The 24,556-nt window shown below is 46.1% G+C and overlaps 1 protein-coding gene across 2 annotated transcripts in view; it reads left to right on the forward strand.

Annotated features, from left to right (window-relative positions):
* The first annotated feature begins 13,558 nt into the window (after nt 1-13,558).
* KCNAB1 (potassium voltage-gated channel subfamily A member regulatory beta subunit 1) overlaps nt 13,559-24,556 on the forward strand; it is a 359,350-nt gene continuing 348,352 nt past the window's right edge. The window contains exon 1 of one of the 2 annotated variants that reach the window (XM_038571281.1): nt 13,559-13,950. In XM_038571281.1, the coding sequence (XP_038427209.1) occupies nt 13,676-13,950 (275 nt within the window). In that variant the 5' untranslated portion in view covers nt 13,559-13,675. Of the gene's footprint in view, nt 13,951-23,015; nt 23,189-24,556 lie in introns of those variants that run through there. The other variant, XM_038571284.1, reaches the window with a different exon arrangement.

Here is a 24,556-nt window from a genome sequence, read left to right on the forward strand (position 1 = left end):
TTCTATCTGTTGCTTCTCTCTATAATCTTCAGCTTGTCCCTCACACTGGATTCTCCTTCCTGGCGGCAGTAAAAGTTGCTCAAGTCATTTCCATTTTTTAAAAAGAGTTTGTTTGGGAGATAGAGAATACAGGGGTGGAAGGGAAGAGGGGAAGTGAAAGAGAGACTCTCGAGCAGACTCTGTGCTGAGCATGGAGCCTGATGTAGGGCTTGATCTCATGACCCAGAGATCATGACTTGAGCTGAAACCAAGAGTCTGACTTTTAAGTCAACCATCAAGGTGGTCCAAGGCTTTCCCATCTTTAAAATGCCCCCTCAACACCTCCTTCTCCCTCAGCCACTCTATTTCTCTCTTCCACATCCCAGCAATTTTCTGGAAAAGACTGTCTGCCGTCTCCACATCCCCACTTCCCATTTTCTGAGGGTGGCCTCTCTAGCCCCCTAATGGGTAGCCTGTCTGTTTAAAGGATCACACCATCCTTTGCTGAATGTCTCTTTTTATCTTTAATGGGAATTTAGTTATTTCTGTTTTTCCCTAAAAAGTTCCATTTAAGAAAGAAAGTGGGTTATGAATCTGAAAAATTTGTCAAACGTTGTGAATGCCAGCATTTCACACCTACCTGTCATCTATAACTCATGGAAGAAATCCTTGGGGAAATGTATATGTGCCTCAGAACTATGGTCAGTGCTGGGCATCAGGACAAGGGGAGGCATGGGTCAGCTTTGGTGAGGCAGCAAGCAGAAATTATGGCTACAAGAGGAGCTCAGAGCCAGGAGTGGGTCTGAGGGTTTGAGGCAAAGTGCATTTCACACATGGGTCTCACCCACAGTGGGCAGAGTCTCTGGTGCTTTGTGAGAGATTACTTGCTTTGTCTTGAATTTATTCTTTATCCTCCCTCTACCTCTGCCTGGGAACATCTGTGTTAATCCTGCTCACCATCGTGTATCAGAAGGAAGTCGTATATAGAAAGCATATTCTTTAACAAACATCCAACTGGTGTTTTTTTTTTTTTCATTTGTTTTTATTGAAGTTCGATTTGCCAACATATAGTACACCCACTCGTGTTTAAAGAGCAGCTGCTCAATAATCACGGAGCATGGGTTTTATTTATTTATTTATTTTTTAAATAATCTTTTTTTTTTTTTTTTTTTTTTATGATAGTCACAGAGAGAGAGAGAGAGAGAGAGAGAGAGGCAGAGACACAGGCAGAGGGAGAAGCAGGCTCCATGCACCGGGAGCCCAGTGTGGGATTCGATCCCGGGTCTCCAGGATCGCGCCCTGGGCCAAAGGCAGGCGCCAAACCGCTGCGCCACCCAGGGATCCTGAGCATGAGTTTTAGAATCAGACAGCTGTGGGTGATCTTCGGGAAGTTGTTGAGCCTCTCTGGGTCTCAGTGTCTTCTGTGCTACTCAGAATGTATGCATTGTCCACCCTGTTCAACCTCCCCCCGTGCACAGTCCTCCAATATGTGCACAGTCCCCAATTTGCACTTGGGGGATCTTATGAAAATGCAGGTCCTGATTCAGTAGGCTTGGAGTAGTTCTGCATTTAGTTCTAAGAAATTCTCATGTGCTGCCCATTACTGCTGATTCTTGGGCCCTACTTTGAGTAGGAAAAGCCTCTCTGAGCGTTGATCACGTGAGTATAAACAAAAAAAAATGAGTCACCATCTCTTGCAGCAGCAGGATCCCTTAGCACTTTTTGAGATCCCTTATGGGGATGAGGGGAGTGCTTTGAGTAGCTCTGGGGAGTGTGCAGCCCTGCAGGTGGTCAGAACTCCTCCTGTCACTTCCATGTTGGTGTGGCCAGGTCTGCTGTCTTCTGCGTTCTCCCAATTGCTGTTCTAGCTAGCCCGAGCCCCCAAGCCGTCTTCAGGCACCTCAGATATTTGCAGGTGAATGTCTCTGCTTCCAGTCTTCCCTCCATTCACTAGCCTGTGCATACTAGCTCCTAAGTTAAGTCCAGGTATTGTGGAATAGAGAGCTCCCTGCTGACATGCCTTACACTCAATAATACCATAAACCAGCTTTTATTTATTTTTATTTATTTATTTTTAAAGATTTATTTATTTATTCACGATAGACATAGGGAGAGAGAGAGAGAGGCAGAGACCCAGGCAGAGGGAGAAGCAGGCTCCACGCTGGGAGCCTGATGTGGGACGTGATCCCGGGACTCCAGGCTCACACCCCGGGCCAAAGGCAGGTGCTAAACCGCTGAGCCACCCAGGGAGCCCCATTAACCAGCTTTTAGACGCTGAGGAAAATTGGGGCCCAAAAAGTGTTGGCTCCAACTCTTCCATGTGCATTTATTAGGGTCAAATCAAGCATGTATGCTTTGACACATTTAAAAAACTCTCTAGGTGTTAGCATGTAAATATTATAACAATAAATGACAAGCTGTTATCGTCATATTGTCTATAGTTTCTTGAGCACTTATGCCTCAGGTGCTGCATGTTTTATACCCATCATCTTTACACAAACGTTATAATCTGTATTTCCTTCTTGTGCCAACGGGGATACTGGAACTCAGGTTGAACAGCTTCCCCACTGCTTTCCCACAGCCCCTGTGCGCCAGGGCTGGGATCTGCTACTTCTGTCTCGTGTGAAAGCTTGTTCAACTGCTTCTGCTTTTCTAGATCTAAGTGCTCTCTCATGCTCTCTCTCCATAGACAACCACTTCCTTAAACACGTCTCATTTCACTCTTGCCATTTCCTTTCTTTTTTTATATTTATTTTTTATTGGTGTTCAATTTGCCAACATACAGAATAACACCCAGTGCTCATCCCATCAAGTGCCCCCCTCAGTGCCCGTCACTCAGTCACCCCCACCCCCGCCCTCCTCCCCTTCCACCACCCCTAGTTCGTTTCCCAGAGTTAGGAGTCTCTCATGGTCTGTCTCCCTTTCTGATATTTCCCACTCAATTTTTCTCCTTCCCTTCTATTCCCTTTCACTATTATTTATATTCCCCAAATGAATGAGGCCATATAATGTTTGTCCTTCTCTAATTGACTTACTTCACTCAGAATAATCCCCTCTAGTTCCATCCACGTTGAAGCAAATGGTGGGTATTTGTCGTTTCTAATGGCTGAGGAATATTCCATTGTATACATAGACCACATCTTCTTTATCCATTCACCTTTCGATGGACACCGAGGCTCCTTCCACAGTTTGGCTATTGTGGACATTGCTGCTGGAAATATCGGGGTGCAGGTGTCCCGGCATTTCACTGCATCTGTATCTTTGGGGTAAATCCCCAGCAGTGCAATTGCTGGGTCCTAGGGCAGGTCTATTTGTAACTCTTTGAGGAACCTCCACACAGTTTTCCAGAGTGGCTGCACCAGGTCACATTCCCACCAACAGTGCAGGAGGCTTCCCTTTTCTCCGCATCCTCTCCAACATTTGTGGTTTCCTGCCTTGTTAATGTTCCCCATTCTCACTGGTGTGAGGTGGGATCTCATTGTGGTTTTGATTTGTATTTCCCTGATGGCCAGTGATGCGGAGCATTTTCTCATGTGCGTGTTGGCCATGTCTGTGTCTTCCTCTGTGAGATTTCTGTTCATGTCTTTTGCCCATTTCATGATTGGATTGTTTGTTTCTTTGGTGCTGAGTTTTTAAGAAGTTCTTTATAGATCTTGGAAACTAGCCCTTTATCTGATACGTCATTTGCAAATATCTTCTCCCATTCTGTAGGTTGTCTTTTAGTTTTGTTGACTGTTTCTTTTCTAACTCATGTATTTGTGGATTTTTATGAAGGAGGCTCCCCTTGAAGCAATGCGATCATCACAGAGGGGAAATATCACTGAGGGGCTTCTTCAAAATATTTAGTTGGGTTCCGTCCTACACGGATGGTATTCCCGAGGATCTGGAAGGGTGGGAAATAGAGTCACTTTTTCTATCAGGTAGTGAGGTGGTATCTGTCTATGAAGGGTGTGACTGCATCAGAAACCTGGGTCGTTATTGGCATTTCTTTTTTTTTTTTTTAAGATTTTATTTTTTATTCATAGAGACACACACAGAGAGAGGCAGAGGCACAGGCAGAGGGAGAAGCAGGCTCCATGCAGGGAGCCCGACGTGGGACTCGATCCAGGGTCCCCAGGATCAAACCCCGGGCTGCAGGTGGCACTAAACTGCTGCGCCACCGGGGCTGCCCTGTTATTGGCATTTCCAATGTGGGTGCCGAAGGAATCCCGGAGTTCACACCAAACCACACGCCAAGAATCCTGGTGTGTTGTTTCTGTTGTGAGGGACTGAACTGGGGTCAGCCCTCAGGGCGGGGATCAAGGCAAGGGGTCCTAAGCAGGAACTTGACCAAAACAGACGAACACAGGGGATGGGGAAGAAGAATAAAGTGAGATGAAAACACAGAGAGAGACACGAACCGTAGAGACTCAACTACAGGAAGCAAAGTGAGGGTCGCTGGAGGGGAGGGGGGCAGAGGGATGCGGTACCCGGGTGATGGGCATGAGGAGGGCACGTGAGCGATGAGCACTGGGTGGTACACGCAACCGAAGAATCACTAAATTCTACCCCTGAAGCTAAGTAAAAATCGTCACAGCAGCAAGAGGCCCATAAGGGCGGAGGGACTTAAATACCAGGCCCCTCAAATAGTTCTTGAGCTGGAAGCCCCTTGGAGTCTGGAGTCGTCCGTCATGGTTTAAAGAGACGTGGCTGCGACCGAGGCGGGCGATGGCTGGGACAGGCAGGTTGCTTCGCTCTGACACTCAGGTGTTCCCTGTAAGCTCACAGGACGCCATGGGTCCTGTCGCCTGACCGTCATCAGACCTTGCCTACTTTTAACAATAAGAAAAGAACCGCCTCCCGTTTTGCTCTGCACTTTTCCCTTTTGGGCTGCTCCTTCCTTCGTCCCCTTCAACGGGAAGGAGGTGGAGAAAACGTAAAAAGATGCGTCTCTGCATGTGTGGGTTCCGTGAAGGCTGCTGAAGGCTTGTACAGAGTCGCCTTTTTATTTATTTATTTATTTTTTCCCCTTGCAGTTCCCTTAAGCAGGGACTGCGGCGATGGCATAGCCCTTAGCACACGTTTCCTTGGTGGCTCCGATGTGTTCCCTTTGCCTGGCGAACACGGTATGTTCGGAGAGGGTGGCCCGTGCTCCCGCAGGGTGACGCTCTGGAATCTGCAAAGAGGCCCTGCCCTGCCTTCGGGGTCGCGTCCCAGTGGGCAGCATGTTGGGGCGGCAGAGAGGCCGGCGGTGTCGCGGGGCTCCCTACCCCGACTTAGGGATTCGAGAGCAACGAGACGGACCAGCGCTGACTCGTGGCGGGCACGTGGACAGGAGGGAGGACACCACCTCGCAGCAGGCAGGTGACGAGGAAACACCCCAGAAGTCCAGCGAGCAAATGGCCAGCGCGTGCTTATTGATGCCACAAAGCGAGGGCGACCGGAGTTGACCTCTTCGGGGCTCCCCTGCCCAGAGAGTCGGCTCCCGGGTGGGCTCCGCGTCCTGGGGCCACGGCCTCGGCTTTGAGTCTTTTGAAGGGGCTCAGTCGAGGGGAGCTCAGGCGGCCGTTCTGGGCCGACGGTCCTCCTCCAGGGTGCAGGCTGCAGCGGAGACAGGCGACAAGGGTCCAGGCCGTCACTACGTGGGGGGCCGGGCATCGCCATCGATGTTGTCGTTCTTCTGACCCAAGCAGTGGCGCTCCTGTGGAAGGGCCGGTGCGAGCTGCTCCTTGGGGACACTGGGTGGGGGGCGTCCCCGTGGGCCCGCCCGCCGGGCCCTGAGCCGGGGAGGCCTGAGGGGCCCCGAGCTCCTGCCGGGTGCAGAGGACGAAGGGGCCGAGGCAACCAGGGAAAGGGTTGGGCGTCTCCGGCCGAGGATCCAGAGCCATTCGGAGCGTTGACAGCCACGGCAGGAGCCCAGACGTCCGCCCTCCCCGGTGGCCGCCTCGCCAGGTCTCCCCCCGGGCCAGCGGAGCCACAGCGCGGCCCACTCAAGGCGCCTCGTGGCCTCTGGGCGCCAGCTCGGGTGCCCTCCCGCGCCTCCTCGCCCCCCTTGGCACAGCCCGACCCGTCAGCCTGCCCCGGGCCAGGAGCGTGGGGTGTGCGCCGCGGGTCCCCAGCAGGGCCTCTGCCTCCCCGGCCCGACCCCAGCTCGGGGGCCCCTGGGAGGGAGCAGCGCTGAGGGCACCGCAGGGCCCGGGTGCGGCAGGTGAACCCCGGCTGTTCAGCCCATTTGGAGGGACGAGGCCGTTCCTGCCCGTCCCGTCTACGTGGCCACCAACAGTACCCCCGCTCCCCGCAGTGTCCCGGTCGCACGAGGCACCCGGTTCCCTTGGCATCAGGAGCTCGTCCCCGGGGCCACTCCGGCCCGGATGCCCTCCCGCCACGGGGCAGCCCGGCCTCTGCTCCTCAGGCCTCCTGCTGCTCTTTGGCCTGAAGGAGGGGAGAGGAGGAAAAGAACACTTGGGCAGTCAGCTACGCTGCCCTCCTCGTGACACGTTCTAAGCTTTCTCTCTTGCTATTTATTTCATATTTTAAAAATTTTATTTACTTATTCCTGAGAGACACAGAGAGCAAGAGGCAGAGACCCAGGCAGAGGAAGAACAGGCTCCCTGCAGGGACCTGATGCGGGACTCGATCCCGGGACCCCAGGGTCGCGACCTGAGCCAAAGGCGTCCAAGTCTTTTAGTATTTAAATAGGATTTTCTAGAAGTAAAGCAAAACAAAACGTTTTCTCGGTCCCTGGCCCTCATCGCCCCTCAAGAACCCCTGTCAGCGGCGAAGGGGAGGCTCCAGTGGGGAGGACGCTGAAGGCGTGCGGGACAGGTGGGACCTCAAAGGACAGTCGAGCTCGCTGGCTGCAGGGCTGCAGGGGCCGTAGTGCTTGCGCCTACCCGCATGTGCACCCTTTGCTTGCGCCCTTGGTTTGTTCCTGAAGATCCAGGTTTCCGGTCGCCCTCATTTCCTACGGTCGGAAGGACTTCCCTGAGCCGCTCTCACAGGTCTGCTAAGGAGCAAGCTCCATTCTCCTGCATCTGCCCAGTCTTCGCAAAAGGCTCAGCCCACCCAAGTCCTCCCCATAATTTATTATGTTTTTTTTTAATTGATTTATTTATTTGAGGAAGGGAGGGAGGGACAGAGAGAGAGAGAGAGAGAATTTCAAGCAGGCTCCGTGCTCAGCATGGGCTGGATCTCATGACCCTGAGATCACCTACGACCTGAACCCAGACCAAGAGTCCAGGCTGCGCCACCCAGGCGCCCCTCCTGTCGTTGTTCTGTACTGCTCTCCTGGCACCAGCCCACCAGGACATCCTGTCCTCTCATCCTCAAGATACATACAGACGAGAGCCTTACGACTTTTTGTCACCACCACTATTCACCCAGTGTATTCACCCCGTCTACACTGCCATCATCATTCTCCTAGGTCATTGTCACAATCCCCTAATCACCCTCTGCCTGCTTCCCTGAGCCCCTGCAGTCTGTTCTAGCAAAGCAGCCAGAGCGATCCTCTTATTACATAAATCTGTGGGTACCACTCTTCCCGTCATCTGCTTCCATAAGCTCTCCCTCTCGGAGATGTCGCCGGATGGATCATTAACACGTCCGTGTTCAATGACACGTCATTGTGATTTTTTTGTATATACCCGCGAAGACATTTAGAGAACTGGATGATTTTTACTATAATAAAAACCCCCTTCTATTTCCAGTAACTTATTTATATGAACAAAGTTCTCAGAACAAGTATCTTTAAAAATGAAAAAAAAAAAAAGAGAGAAAATAGAATTGCTAATGAATCTTACCTCATTCTACCAATGAAGAATATTACTCTGTGGATAAATGACCTAATTCAGAAAAAAATTTTTTTCAAGCCCATCCATGTCTAATAAGAAATGTTTTCAATGAAATTTTACTTCTCATATTATGCAATATTGTTTTTCAAAATTTAGAACATCTAATTTTGGTCAGTTATGTCCAGCAATAATTGTCATGATAACTCAATCCCTAGGACATTTTGTAATATGTAGAGTCTTATGGATATAGAAAATAAAAATTTTAACATCTTTATTTATGTTCGTGTTTTTCTTGCAGAGAATTATTTGATAGGATCATCTGCAAAATATTTTACAAATATTTTATGTCAGAATGAAATTCTGAGCAAGAAGATGGACTAGAAAAACAAGTTCAGGGAGAAAAAGGAAGGACGTAGACTTTCCACCTACTGAAAAGGTGTGTTCATGAATTTTTTAAAAGGCTGATGATAGATATCAAATAGCCATGGGATTTAAATTCCATTGGATCCATTTGAGATAGTGATGTAACAACTTTATTTTTAAAGCAGCCCTATTTACAATACTGGACACGGCGTTCTTTGCCACTACCTAACATTACGATGACAAATGTTATATATTTTAATATGTTTACGATGATAGTTTTTCAATTTTTTGTTGTTGTTGTTAAATATTTTATTTATTTATTCATGAGAGACACACAGAGAGAGGCAGAGACCCAGGCAGAGGGAGCAGCAGGCTCCATGCAGGGAGCCCGACGTGGGACTTGATCCCGGGTCTCCAGGATCAGGCCCTGGGCCAAAGGCAGGTGCTAAACCGCTGAGCCACCCGGGCTGCCCACTTTTTCAAATTTTTAAAAGGGAAACATCAGAAAGTTTGAATTCTAGTGCTGTATATTATCTAACCTGGAGAATAAATATTAATACTTACTAAATGCTAATATATGCTAGATGCAGTTCTAAGTATTTCACACATATTTCGTGAAATGTATTTATCCTAAGGGTGTGAGCAATGCCCTGGTTACTATTGCTACACAGGAAAGAGCCCCAAACTCAATGGTGGTAGTAAAGCGATCATTTTATTTATCTCACCATTTTGAGGGTCAGGAATTTGGGAAGGGCTTGAGTGGGCCGCTGTCACTTGGGGTGTCCCATGCGGTTGCAGCGCGGTGTGGGCTGGGACGGCAGGCACCTGCAGGACCACCTGCGCACGGTGCCCAAGCTGGCTGGCTCGCACCCCTGCCAGTGGCCGTGTGCCTGGACCCCAGGGCCACCCCGAGGGAGCCAGGCCCCGTCCAGGCAGCTGGTTTCCCTGGAATGAACACCCCGGCATGGTGAGCGAAGGCCGTAAGGTCTTTTTTTTTTTTTAATGTATATATTTTTTTCATTGGAGTTCAATTTGCCAACATATAGCATAACACCCAGTGCTCATCCCATCAAGTGCTCTCCTCAGTGCCCATCACCCAGTCACCCCCGACCCCCACCCACCTCCCTTTCCACCACCCCTTGTTCGTTTCCCAGAGTTAGGAGTCTCTCATGTTCAGTCTCCCTCTCTGATATTTCCCACTCATTTTCTCTCCTTTCCCTTTTATTCCCTTTCACTATTTTTTATATTCTCCGAACGAATGAGACTATATAATGTTTGTCCTTCTCCGATTGACTTATTTCACTCAGCATAATCCCCTCCAGTTCCATCCACGTCAAAGCAAATGGGTATTTGTCGTTTCTAATGGCTGAGAAATATTCCACTGGATACACAGACCACAGCTTCTTTATCCATCATCTGTCCAAGGACACCGAGGCTCCTTCCACAGTTTGGCTGTTGTGGACATTGCTGCTGTGAACATCGGGGTGCAGGTGTCCCGGCGTTTCATTGCATCTGTATCTTTGGGGTAAATCCCCAGCAGTGCAATTCCTGGGTCGTAGGGCAGGTCTATTTTTAACTCTTTGAGGACCCTCCACACAGTTTTCCAGAGTGGCTGCACCAGCTCACATCCCCACCAACAGTGCAGAGGGCTCCCCTTGCTCCACGTCCTCTCCAACACGGGTTGTTTCCCGTCTTGTTACTTTTCCCCATTGGCACTGCCGCGGGCCTTTGTGACCCAGCCTCACTTGCCCCGCGTTTTGCTGATGAAAGCGGTGGCAGCCGGGCCAGCGCCCAGCAGCGACAGGGGTCAAAGAGCCTGAGGCCGTGCGCTTTTCTTACTCATTTTAAATACTGCGATTTCTGCAATTATGTTCAGTTTTCTCTTTTTTTTAAGTTTTTTTTTTTTTTAATTATTTATTCATGAGAGACACACAGAGAGGCAGAGGGCGAGGCAGGCTCCATGCAGGGAGCCCAACGCGGGACTCGTTCCCGAGATTCCAAGATCAGGCCCTGGGCTGAAGGTGGCATTAAACCGCTGGGCCACTCAGGGATCCCCCCAGTTTTGTTTCTAATTGTACTTAATGTGCCTTTTCCTCTCAATCAAGATTATTTTCTTCATTCTACCTGGGGTTTGTTTCTTTTTGTTTGTTTGTTTATTTATTTATTTATTTATTTATTTTCCCTTTTGTGTCCAGGGAGTTCTATCCTCTTCCTTTCCTGAGAGCCTGCGGGCCATGCGCTTAGCCTGTGCCCAGGCTGGGTGTGATTTTCCCTACCGGACTCAGCCCTCCGTCCTTGCCCGCCCTCCCTCCCTCCCTCCTTGCCTCCCTCCCTTCTTCCCTCAAAACTTCTATTACCTTACTTCTGAGTATTTTACCTGAGAAAGGCCTTTTAGGGGGAAGGACTGGGGAATCACTATGGTGTACATTTGCTGTTGTACTGCAGTGGCCTTCCTTGAGGGACCTGGCGGTGGCGGCTGTTGCCTCTTCCTCTTCCTCCTTCTCTTCTTTTTCTCCTCCTCCCCCTTCCCCCTCCCCCTCCTTCTTCTCCTTCCCCCCTCCTCCTCCTTCTCTGTCTCCTCCTCTTTCTCCTCCTCCTCCTTCTCTTCCTTCTCCTTTTCCTCCTTCTTCTTGTTCTCCTCCTCCTCCTCCTCCTCCTTTTTCTCCTCCTCCCCCCTCCTTCTCCTTCCCCTCCTCCTTTATCTCCTTCTCCTCTTTCTCCTCCTCCTTCTCTTTCTTCTCCTTCTCCTCCTCTTCCTCCTCCTTTTCCTCCTCCTCCCCCTCCTTCTCCTCCTCCTTCTCCTCCTTCTCTGTTTCCTTCTCCTCTTTCTCCCCCTCCTTCTCCTTCTCTGTCTCCTCCTCCTCCTCCTCCTCTTCCTCCTCCTTCCTCCTCCTCCCCTTCCTCCTGTGAATCTTCCCTAGCAAATACTGTAAGGTTCAGCCTTGTCCATTCTTACTGCTTAGCTTACTGTGGAGGACCTCCCAATAGAACCTCAAAAATTATAATGAATAAATAAAAGAATGAATCCAAGATTTATATAGATATAGGTATATATACACACATTGGCTAAAAGAAATATATAGTGAGATTGCATTTGAAAGAAATTATTTCTCTCCACACCCTACCCCTGACAACCACAAATCTGATCTCTGTATCTGTGAGCTTCCTTCCTCTCCCTCTCCTTTCCCTCTCTCCTTTTCTCTCTCCTTCTCCCTCTCTTCTCCTCTCTCTCCTCTGAGGTTCCACATTTAAGGGAGATCATATGGTATTTGTCTTTCTCTGTCTGACTCTATTTCACTTAGCCTCGTGCTGTCAGGGTCCATCCGTGTTGTCACAAATTGCAAGCTTGCTTTCTTTTTCGTGGCTGAGTAGTATCCTGTTGCATATGTGACCCTGTGTGTGCATAATCACAATTTCTTTACCCATTTATCCACTGGTGGACACTTAGTTTATTTCCTGAAAAAATATTAAACCTAGAACTATCCTATGACCTAGTAACTCCACTTCTGGGTGATGAATTGAAAGAAAACAAAAACATTAACTTGAAAAGATATAGGCACCCCCGTGCTCATTGCAGCATTATTTACAATAGCCAAGATAGGGAATGGGTAAAGAAATTGTGGTGTGTATAGACAAAGCAATATTATTCAGCCATAAAAAAGGAACGAGGGCTAGGTTTTAAAATTGCCCCAAGTGGATAATTATTCCCGTCTTTATAGATGAGGAAAGTAAAACATAGTGGGGTTAAGTGATTTGCTGAGATCAGAGAGCTGGTAGGTGACGGAGTTACCCCAGCAGTCTGCCCTTACTGCAGAGCTCCTCAACAAAACAGCACTGCCTTCTGAGAAAGGTAAGCCTGAGGAACGGTGAGACCCCTTTGGTTGAATGAACGTAGCTCCCGCTCCCCAGTGCCACTCCAGGGCCCTCTGAGCTGGTACTTGACCAACAATCTCGAACTAGGGAGACCGTCCTCAGAGTCCACACTTTGAGACTGTCGCTATGGATACTGTAGTCGTTAGAGCTCTTTGATGACTCCAGGGTTGGGGGCAGGGGAGGGATTGGGAAGGTTGCAGCTGCTGATGTTATGAGGTCTTCAGGCTCCCCTGTATCAGTGGGACAGACCCTGGTACTTGCTAGAAGCTGCCTCCTTGCCCTTTGCTCAATGTTTCAGGTGACACGTGGTCTCGTGGTCATAGTTCTAATCCTCGACGACTCTAGATGTTAACATGAAACGGCTTTTAGCTAAATACAGGAGAGCCCACGTGGTGTGATTTGCTGCCCCCCACTCTTGGCTTTGACTAATTAGCAGCCCTCGGGCTCCTCAAAGGCATCTCTATGATTTCCAGGAGATTTAACTTTTTAAGAAGAACCTTGTCCTTCCTACTTTCTTTCCTGTTATTTTCAGAGGCTATAAAAGTTCACTATCCCTCTATTTTTAACTTATGGTCTCGCATGTTTAGAGAAATTCGCCAACGTTCCCAAGTTCTTCACATGCAGCCAACACTGAGGCAGTCGGTAGAGCCGAGGGACTGCTGTCTGTTGGGGATGCCTGGGCTTAGCGGGCGGTCAAGCAGCGTTGTGGTAGACACCTAGATGGGCACTGACATCATCGCCTCTTGAGTTAGGACAGATCGGTGGGCATGTGTGGGTCAGTCCCATGGGGCTTGAGCACAAGGGCCATTAACTGAACTTTCTCTCTCCATCTTCAGGGCTGGTTTTCCTGGGCCCTGGGCACCCCCACCTCCATCCACATCTGCACACACTCCATCCTCCATCTTCCATCTTACTGCTTCCCCTCAGTCTACTAGCTTTGTCACTCCAGCATCAGCCTCAGTCTACTCAGTTGTAGAGAGATTCTCAGGCCTTGCGTCCTTGAGGAGTATCCAGAGGGTCAGTTACTGCTACGGTGGGCTTAACATTCTTCACTGGGAATGAAAGAATGTTTGACACATATTATGTGGTTCACTGACATTCAAAAAACCTCCCTCTCCCAAAGGATTATGAAGTAAGTTAAACATTATTTTAAGGCTTACACTAAAGGAATGATCCTCCCCCTGCATTGATATCGTTAAACTTATTTGAGGAAATTCACATTAAAGCTGTGAAAACTCTGAAGGGATTCTAATTAAGAATGGCTAATGAGCCTCTAGATGTCCTTTTTAAAAATATAACTCTAACATGATGGCCAAAAATAATTTGCTGACCTTAATGATCTAAGGTTCAGACATTTTTTTGAAATGAATTAAGTCCAAGCGTTGAAGAAGAACTAGCACCGCACAGCTTCAGCATCACAAAACCATTAGGGGTTGGGTTTTGTTTTTGTTTTTGTTTTAATTTCCGTGTGCAAGGATATCACAGGTAGCGCCCGTCAGCTCTTCCTCAGGGAAGCTGGAGAGATAGCCTTTCATGCCCAGCCAGGGACCTGGCTCAATTACAGCTCAGCAGCAGGATAAAGTTAAGGGGATGGGGGAGGACAGGGAAGACAGGGCGACAGAAGCAGAAAAATCAATTCAAATTACTCTGATGCCGGTGACTTGGAGTCTGGGCTGCTAGCGGAGCTCAGGATGCTGGCGGCCCGGAGCGGGGCGGCGGGGAACCAGATCGCAGAGGACAGCACCAGGCTACGGAAGCAATCTGGGCTTTCCGTCGGGGGCAAAGACAGATCTCCCAAGAAAGCCTCAGAAGGTGGGAAGGACGGCAGCCTCAGCCCGTCGGGGCCGGCCCGGCTCAGGGTGCGGCCCGTGGCTCTGGGGCGCGACGTGGAGCTGAGCTGGTACCTGAGGCTCCAGGAGCTGTCCAGCGAGCACACGACCGCCTGCACCACGGGCATGCCCCACAGGTAAGGCCCCCCACCCCCCGGCTGAGGCCCCGCTTCTCAGGGGGGGCTTGGGCCCTTCCCCCCCATTTTGCTGGAGACCTTAAGGGCTCTGATCGGGTTAGGAACAACACTTCGGAAAGTCTAACCCCAAAGAGCAGGAACTTGATGAAAATGGCAAATAAGGCTCCGGGGATTGTCATTCAGAGAATACACCTCCAGGTGAGGAGGCAGGGGAGGCCTGGGAGGAGGATGGCATTCGGATTTGTCTTGAGTGCGAAGCAGAGGAGTTCAAGGACTGCAGGAAAGGGAGCCCTTTCCCAAACAGCAACAGAACCGACTTTACGCTCTTTTTTTTGCCTCCCTCTACCTTGAGGATGTGGGGGCGGAGGAGGGACCCGAGCTCAGCCCGAGCTCAGCCCGTGTGAAGAGTGTACAGGTGAGTGAGTGGTGTGAATTTGCAGGATGGGAGCTTGGTCTGGCCAGGGGCATGCAGGGTGGACCGAATGGACCACCCATAGCGGGTGCGAGCCCCTTGTCTGAGCAAGGAAGACAACATCAGGGGAAAATGTCACATGAAAAAGAAGATAGGTGACTGTGAGACAGATCTCTATAGATTTCATTTCTGTTCTTTTCTCAGCCTCGGCTTCAAATAATGCAGAGCAGGAATATTTCACAAATCTCAATGTCGTAAGGCAAAATGTACTGAGCAGCGGTGCTCGGAGTCTGAAACTTTAAGAGTGCTTATTTCCTATAATTATTAAAAAATCTCTTAGGAATCAAAGATAATTTTGCAAGGAAAATTACTGTGAAAATAAAGCCTACGATAACTATTGCCATTAAATGGCAATAAAAATTAACTAGAAATAAAAAACAGTTGCAACAAAATGGCCAACATATAGAACACTTCTTTTGTAGAGACTGGGGGGTAGCCTAGAATCCCTGAATGCATTATATTTATCAGAGCATCCCAGTGCACTCATGCTGTCCCCATTTTTATATTTCTTTCTTTTTTCTTTTTAAGATTTTATTTATTTATTCATGAGAGACGCAGAGAGAGAGAGAGAAGCAGAGACACAGGCAGAGGAAGAAGCAGGCTCCATGCAGGGACTTGATCCCAGGACCCTGGGATCACCCAGGCATCCCCCATTTTTATATTTCTAATTCCAAAAGGATATCATAGAAAAATTAACTTAGCAATTGAGTCAATTTATTTAGCCATTGATGCCTGTAGACTAAAAACTTGTTGAGCTACAGACCTCAAAATTGCCTGCACTTCCCTTTTTCCATTCCATTTTCAAGGCAGGAATAAAATAGATATTTCCAAATCTAAGCCGCTATTTAAAAAAAAATCAACATTTAAAAAGTAGAACAAGATAAGGTTTCTAGAAATGTTCTGTGAAATACATTTACTATTTATGGCCAGAGTGATTTGTCTGAAGCTCTTGTACGCAGTCGTGCCTACATTTGGGGTACGTGGAGAAAGGACCCAAGGAGGATGATCTCAAGTCAGTAAAAGCTTGAATGACCTGTCTGTGTTGGGAACATACTTCGTATCTATACATCTTCAAGCTATCACCAATGAGCTTCCGGAAAGAGAGTTAAGTGGCAAAGGAGAGCCCCGATAATGATTGCCTTCCGTGATGAATTCTTTTACTTTCTCTATATCAGAAGCTTTCCTTATAGGAGTGTTACACAGGAATTTTTATGATCCTGTTTTATGCTCTATTTTATGATCATAAAGCTCCTACTCTATTATCTGATGATGAAGTAACATTTATCAGGCCAGAGGGGAATATTAATTAAGGTAACCAGGTTTAGCCCAGCAACTTTTGGGAAGAAACAAATATCTACTGTTTTTCTTTTTTTGCTTTAGTCAAACAATAACAATTTGTCCTATAGTCAGAAGAGATGACCCAGAATTAATGGTTTCCATGGTAATCTGTGGGGCAGTGTTATTAACCGTTGATTTGCAGTAACTTTGGGTGTCCTTTGCATAGTGAGAGGTTAAAGAACCGTGAAAATCATGTTTATCTTACATCATCAAAACCCAAAAATGTCTCCTCCCCCTTTATTTTTGCAACATGATTGTTTCTAGGAGGGAACTAGTGTGCGCAGTTGGAACTAAGACCTTTTAGAAAATAGATCTTCTTCAGAGCTCTATATGTGTATATCTCAGAAAAAAGATAGTTTTTCTCATTGTCAGCTCATTTCCTTTATATACTCTACTGTTGGAACTACGTCAAGCTCAGTTGAGTCCTTGAGATCACTGGGAGGATGACCGATGGTGTAATCCTCTCAAACTGTAAGTAGTAGAACATACACTCCCCCAAGCCACCTGCTTTTCTTTCATTTATAAATGAAAAGCATAGCTCAAGAGTGATAATTTCACTAGAGACCTGTATGTAGAATACGAATATGATTAAAATAAGAACAAATGTATTCATCTGTGAAGTCGTACTTACAGGACAGAAAATGAAACGCATCGAGGAGCCCTTGAAGACATTGCACATTTGCTATGGGCGAGAATTTTATGGGTTGTTGGTTAATGGCCATCAATAGGGAAGTGCTAGAGGGTTCTAATTCCATTTCTCTTTCTGAGAGGATGGAACGAAAATATTTTACAGCAGGTTAATTCTAGTTCATGAGGGATTTGAGGATTGTCTTATCCTCAGATTCAGTGATAACCTATATTTGAAAAAAAAAGGGTATTATTAAGTGATTGGAAGAAAGCATTAGAGATTGAGAGGGGTCCAGCAGTCCTAGTATATTTAAGAAATAAAATTGCAGGAAGCGGTGCAGAGAAAGCACTTTAGTTTTGTGGGACATGGTTCTGACCCCCTTTCTGGGGCCATGTCTACATAGGACTACATATAAAACAATCTGATATAATTTGCTTCATATTGATTGGCCCTTTTGCAGAGTTGACTGCTCACCCTGTGATACTGGTGTATTTTATGCGATGGTTCATTCCTCCGCATAGTGAGAGAGAGAGTGGTGCAGGCGCCAGAGTCCTGAGATTGGAGGCAAAAAGTTGGCTTTAAGTTCCTGCATAACCATGGAAATGATTTTTTAACAATTTATTTGTTGTTAAGTAACAGGGTTTTTCCCTAAATTTGGTAGAAAAATTTGAAAACAAAAACATGTAAAGAAGAAAGGCAACTACTGCTAATAATCGTTGTGCTTTTCTCTAGCCTTTTGAATTGGAATCCTACATATATATTCTGTTTTCTACCTTTTTTTTCATTTTACATTATGCCGGTCCTTTTTATTATCTTAAAGACAACATAAAAATTTCTTTCTAAGGACTGCATCTTATTCTATTATTGCTTAGCTATTCTTATTTTGCTTCCTACTTGTCATTATTAAAAATGATATGATAATAAATATCTTTATATCAGATTTTAAAAAATCATCTCTGTTTATTTTCTTAGGCTCTATTCCTAGAAGTGTAGTTAGTGGGTGGTTATTATATAGATAATGTTACATACACATATATGCACACGCATGCATATTCATTCTTAATGTATACTGTGCAACTGCTTTCTGGAAATATTTTCTCTGTGTGATCTCCCGCTGGCAATATTTGAGGATACCTATCTCATTGCTTCCTCTATATACATAGTGTTTATATGGAATCCATAGCATTGAGGGTTTTTTTAAGTCTTTAAAATTCTAGTATAGTTAACATACAGAATTATATTCGTTTCAGGTGTATGATACAGAGATTCAACAATTCTATACATTACTCAGGGCTCATCATGACAAGTACATTCTTTAATGCTCATCATATAGCATTGAGTTTTACAGTTAAACAAATTGTTGGGTGAGTTAATTAACGTTTTTAAGTCTCAATTTCTTTGACCGCAAAAGAGGACTAATAGCATTATAAAGAACTCTGGTAAAAATTAAATGAGATACTGTAAGAGTGATGCATTTTGTTTTTGATTCTCTAAAATAAGGGTTGGGATGTGACCCCATATAGTACATGGTGTATCGAAAGCTTATGAAGGTAATTAAGGATGGGGTGACTCTTAAATACCTGGCAAAAGTGTGCACTTCACCTAGCACCTGACAGCTGAGGATCCTGTAGTGCTCAATTAATATTTATGAGATACCACCGTGTGCTCTTAATAGAGGCTTTTTGAGGATTCATACAGTCACCATCCTCCTGGGGAAAAGTGACTTAGGGATAGAATACAAAGAGCTTTTAAATACTTTTTAATACAATATTAACATTCCAAACCATAGCTGACTGAACCTATTAAATTGAAATGACTGGGAACATTTAGTGGGGCAAGTCAACACACAAATGAACATTTAGCTAGAGCATTTTAATAGTGATATCTACCAGCTTCATAAATGTTTCTTCTTAAGCAGAGAGTTACACTGAGCCACATTTCTAATGTTTCCTCTTTCTGCTGTCAAAACTCCTTGACTTCCTAGAAATCATTTCCTTCGGCCCACTTCTAGAGGATCAAATGTGGTTCTATGAGCTTTGGTGGATTCAGTTCCTGCCAACAGGGCAGCAGGTGATCCGTGAGCTAAGCAACCTCTTGACTTGAGTTTGTGCAGTGAGATCTGGAGTTAGGAATCAAGCCTGAGATCAGTGAATGAACATTCAACAACCACTGATGGAGCATCCTCTTTGTGCAAGGCCCCGTGGCTGACACAAAGATGAATTAGGACTACTGGTCCTCACAGGATTCTTACCCTCACAGGACTCTCTCCCCTGGGCTATACAGGGTACAGTTTAGGGGAGCTAAGACTTGTACTTAAACAAAAAGTGCTATAAAAAAGTCATAAAGGGACGCCTGGGTGGCTCAGTGGTTGGGCGTCTGCCTTTGGTCCAGGGCATGATCCTGGAGTCCCGGGATCGAGTCCCGCGTCAGGCTCCCTGCATGGAGCCTGCTTCTCCCTCTGTCTGAGTCTCTGCCACTCTGTATCTTTCATGAATAAGTAAAATCTTTTAAAAAAAAAAAAGTCATAAAGCTCAGAGGAAGGAGGAGGGAGTGCTTCCAGCTGAAGTGTTTAGATCTGGACCTGGAAGGTGAGCAGGTCTTGACCAAGAAGAGGTCAGGGCTAGGGAAGGCGATTCATGTGGAGGGAAGAGCGTGAGCAAGGGCACAGAAGTATGAAAGCATGAGAGGGAAATGGAGAGCTGCTTCTATTCATGAGATTCCCACAAGTGTCCCCAAAAGATCCTTGCAGGCTGGCGCTGGGAGTGTGGCCAAGAGAATGGAAGGATCGGAGACCATTTTCAGAGACTTGAGAGTCAGGCAGAGCTTAGGCATAGAGGAGAAGCAGTGTGTGTAGGCTGCTCTCAAGAAGAGGCAATGGAGAAAAGAGAGGATGATTGTTGAAGTCTGAAGCAAGGTCCAGGGAGAAGTTTCTGGAGAAAGCCAATCTGCAGAATTTTTTTTTCTTTTTTTTTTTTTTTGCAGAGGGGAAGAGTCCAGTGGAGAAAGAAAGTGTGTAGTGCAAGTAATGAAGCCAGGTCCTCAAAGAGGAAGAGGAGAGAGTCAAGGGCACTAAATGCAGGTGTTAGGTTTGGCAAAGGGAAGTGCTGATGGCCTGATGATGAAGAACACGCCTCTGGGGTCCTGTGGTGTGCCGGCTGCATTCCAGCAGGGTCACCTATCAACCAGAGGCTCTGGGCAGGGCCCCCGCTTAACAGAGGAAGTTGGCTTGGGGGTTAAAGCCATCATCTAGGAACCAGGTTCAATCACTGGCTCTGCCACTGACTGCCTGTGTGACTTAGTTTCTTCAGCTGTTCAAGGTGGATAATGAGAATACCAATGCTACAGAGGGGGTAAAATGACTCAAATAAGGAAAGCACATGGGGTCTGGCACATAGTAGGTGCGCTGTTATATGAAAGTCCTTAACAGAGTTGCTGACACATGCTCCATGCCCTTGTTTTTATCATGAGATTATTACTGGGCCTATTATTAGAGATGCCCCCCTTTCCTGGAGTGTAGTAACTCTGATTCCACACATGGGTATAAGAATACCTGGCTGAGGAGACTGTTGTGAGGGTTCCATGAAATTATGTAAAACACCTGGTAAATACTGACAATCGCTTTGGGTCCCTTTTACCCTTTCCTCCTCCTCTACCGACCTAGAACATAGTGGACAGCATCAGTTAATGGTATCAGGAACAGAGAGAGATGGAAATCAGCTATAATGGGATAACTAAAAAATCTTAAACATTATTTGAGAGCAAGAGAGTGAGCATGGGGGAGGGGCAGAGGAGGAGAGAGAACCTCAAGCAGACTCCCTGCTGAGCGTGCAGCCCAATGCAGGGCTCGATCTCACAACCCTGAGATCATGACCTGAGCCGAAACCGAGAGTCAGACACGTAACTGACTGTGCCATCCAGGCGTCTCAGGAATAACTAAATTTTTAAACCAGTATTTTTTTTTTTTTTTCAGAAAATACCATTGATTAGATTCTTTTGTTATTAAAGAAAACACTCTTTTCTAAAAGGTGATATGTATTTCTTCGAGCAACATGTTTTCTTTAAGGTTATAAATCTTAGAATGTTTATGTGAGTGGTCACCTAGATCGAACTTTCCAGAGATGTTAGAACGTGAAGATGTTTTTGTATGGCTGAACTATGATTTCAGACAATGAGCTAGAAAGATTGCTTCCAAGCTCTTTGTTCTGTTGCTTTGTATGTTGGTGCAAATCTCAGACTATTGAATGACTGGATGAGTGAGAGGGTGCGCCTCAATAGGACAGGCGTTAGATTAATTAGAGGAAGTTGGCAGCCCGGGTGGCTCGGCGGTTTAGCACCACCGTCAGCCCAGGGCATGATCCTGGAGACCTGGGATCGAGTCCCATGTCAGGCTCCCTGCATGGAGCCTGCTTCTCCCTCTGCCTGTGTCTCTGCCTCTCTGTCTCTCTCATGAATGAATGAATGAATGAATGAATGAATGAATAAATAAATAAATAAATAAATAAATAAATAAAATATTTTTAAAAAAATTAGCAGCAGCCCTAGGGGAAGGGTGGGATTGTCATGGTTTCTAAAGGTGAGGTTGATGTCCTTTGATGTTAGGGCTAGGAGGCCACCAATGCCCTGTGCTGCTGTGCCCCCAGGGTGGTGAGCTGGAAGTAGACACCCCTGGGCGGGCACATCGACCTCCACAGTAGTAACCAACTACATAGGGGCTTGCTTCAGTCTGCATCCCTGTGACTACCTTTCAGGTCATCTTAGGAAAATCCAGGCAGTTTCTCAGTTTTATATTCCTGTTAGTTGGGTCATGTTTATGTGTGTCCAGGTCATTCTGGACTGTGGACACCCTGAAGGCAATGTCTATGTCTTGGTCTTCTAATCTGCCCACAAGGTTCTTTTCTAACTGGATGTCGGTGGATTGAGGACAGCACAGCAGCTCTGGTTCCTCTGCCATTCCTGGGGGCGGGTTCATGGAACGACAGGGGCACTGGCTGAGGGGCTCGCACCTCTGGTTTGAATCCCATTTTGCCTTGTGACCATAGTACGGTTTTAAAATTCTCCAGCACTCAATGTCTCCTCTGTAATACGAGAGGACTAGACAAGTTGACATCTCAGGCTCTTTTCAGCTCTGAGCCTACATGATTTAATGATATCACAATCCAGAATTTGGGGATAAAGTTTGATTTCCTGCTCAACGACCTGCATAGAAATTGTGCAGTTGTATTATCTCTGCAGGGAAAAGGAAACATGTTGATGCTTCGTTCTGAAGTTGTAGCAGAACATTCTCCAAATTTTAAAGTGAATTATTTTAGTGATTGATTGACCATTGCTAGATAAGTTTAATTTTTAAAAGTTTTCTTTTATTTATTTATTTGGAATTATTTGACACGAACTTTATTTTTTAAAATTTTTTAATTTTATTTTTTATACTAAATTTATTTTTTATTGGTGTTCAATTTGCCAACATACAGAATAATATCCAGTGCTCATCCCATCAAGTTCCCTCCTCGTGCCCGTCACCCATTCACCCCCACCCCCTGCCCTCCTCCCCTTCTACCACCCTTAGTTCGTTTCCCAGAGTTAGGAGTCTTTATGTTCTATCTCCCTTTCTGATATTTCGTACCCATTTCTTCTCCCTTCCCTTATATTCCCTTTCACTATTATTTATATTCCCCAAATGAATGAGAACATATAATGTTTGTCCTTCTCTGATTGACTTATTTCACTCAGTTTTCTTTTTTAAAAAAATATTTTATATTTAAGTAATCTTTATACCTGACATGGGGCTCGAACTCACAACCTTGAGATCAAGAATTGCATGCCCGACCAACTGGGCCAGCCATGCACCGCTAAAATTTTCTTCTTCCCTTCCCTTCCCTTCCCTTCCCTTCCCTTCCCTTCCCTTCCCTTCCCTTCCCTTCCCTTCCCTTCCCTTCCCTTCCCTTCCCTTCCCTTCCTTCCTTTCCTTCTTTTCCTCTTTTCTTCTTTCTTCTCTTTTTTCTTTTTTTCTTTTCTTTTCTTTTCTTTTCTTTTCTTTTCTTTTTTTCTTTTCTTTCTTTCGCTTTATATATTTATTCATGAGAGACACAGAGAGAGAGGCAGAGACACAGGAAGAGGGAGAAGCAGGCTCCATGCAGGGAGTCCGATGCAGGACTCCATCCCAGGACCCGGGGTCACGACCTGAGCCACAAGCAGATGTTCAACCACTGAGCCCCCCAGATGCCTCTAACATTTTTTTAATAGAAAGAGACAGAATCATACAAACACTTACAGTTTGTAATGTCCCTTGTTAATGAAGTGTTTTCATATATACCATCTTCTGTGCTGATGTGTTTTTTTTTTTCATGAATATTGAGAAGAAATGTGTCACACCTCATACCTATGAACTCATGGCTATTATGGCAGAGGACAAGGCTAGGTTTTAAAATAGACGAGTCAACGTAAAGGAAAATTTTCACTGAACATGAGTACAGGTGGAGCTCAGATCTGACAAGGACTTTGAAGGTGGGACACAAAGGACTATTTATTTCATGTGCTTCACATGTACCCAGTGCCTATGACACATCACATCTTCCATCTGGGGCTTCTCATATTCATCCCAATGAATTCATACAAAAGCCCCATGGATCCTCAGTGAGGAAAAGGATGGCTCTGCTTATTCCCTTGCTATCTATTGTTGATTATTTTTCCTTCCTTTCTCATGAAGGAGATAAAATCTTCCCTGGACGGTCTCTTTGCTGGATATGCTCACATGTATTCCAGGTTACCTGTTGGAGCCATTGCTGTTCTACTCCTTGCCTAAGGTCAGCCCTTCTAGTTCTTCCTCTATGTACTGACGATTCTGCTTCTCATGGGTTGGGGTAACATTATGCTGTGATTTGAAAATTTAGCCTTAGTTCTACAGCTTAATTTCATTTTATGCAGCTTAATTTTATACTATATAGCTTCACTTATTTTTTTTTTTTATATTTGTCCTGCAGTTTATTGCACATGAGAGACATTGTGTACCCTGCCTTCTCTGTGAGCCTCAGGGGCAGGCTGATATAAGCTCCCCTGTCAGGCCAGCCTCGGTCTGAATCCTGATTCCACCACACGCTACCTAAGTGACCTCGACCTCAGTCTCCTCTCTTGTAAATGGGAATGACAATACTACGCATTTACAGAGTTGGGAGGATTAAGTGGGAGAATGTCTATAAAAGTTTCAGCACAGGGGTGAGCGCAGAGGGGGGTCCTGCAGCAAATGCTATTATTACCATTCCCCCCTTTGAAGGCCACTAGCCTTCATCTGTTATTTTGCTCCCACACTCCTCTTCAGGCTGCATTCCTTCTGTGAGCATCCTAGCCTGGGAAAATTCGCCAGCCCTAAGAGAATGATCTTGATATCCTGCTTTCCTCCTTGCTTCATGTAGAACTCCATTCTTCTAAGATTTTCATTTATGCTCTCCTGTGAAATCCTTTCGGATTAACCAAGAATAAATGTCTGTCTGACATGTCCCCTCTCCAAGCACAGTGGATTGGCTCCTTGTCTCCAGGATAGAGAGGCCCAGGCTTAAATTTTGGCCGTGTTGTGGGGCCAGTTGTGTGAATTTCAGCAAATCACGTCTCCCCTGAGTTTTAATTTCTCCATCTATGTGGTGGAAATAAAAGCATCTGCATTATCTGCTAGGATGTTAAAGATGAGATAAAAGTATACATGTGAAAATGGTATGTTATATTTGCTATAGTATTATTTATTATCTTCTTTCTGACACATTGGGTCTAATTCAGTCTAGGGCATGGCTTGAGAGATTGATTTCCTCTCATCTGCTTTTCCAGCAAACATTGGGGTAAACACAGCTGTACATCTTTCCCAGACCCTGACCAAGGTTCAATGGGTACATTGACAAGGACCTGGACACCTGCCTTATCTCCTAATATTGGCAAGTGTTTACTGAGTCCTTATTATCTACTGAACACTGTCCTTAGACTATTCATCTTAATCCCTACCAATGGTCTTGTGAGGTGGCTATTTTTGCTAGCTCTACTTCATGGGAGAGAGCCCAGGCTGACAAAAGATCCTGCCCTAGGTCAGATGCAAGGAAGTGATACAGCCAGTACTTGAACTTGAGTGGTTGGGCTGCAGATGTCACCTCTTAATCCTGTAAAACACTCTCTTTCCCTGGTTTGGATTG

This window comes from Canis lupus, chromosome 23 (assembly GCF_011100685.1).
Source record: "Canis lupus familiaris isolate Mischka breed German Shepherd chromosome 23, alternate assembly UU_Cfam_GSD_1.0, whole genome shotgun sequence".
In the NCBI taxonomy this organism is placed as follows: domain Eukaryota; kingdom Metazoa; phylum Chordata; class Mammalia; order Carnivora; family Canidae; genus Canis; species Canis lupus.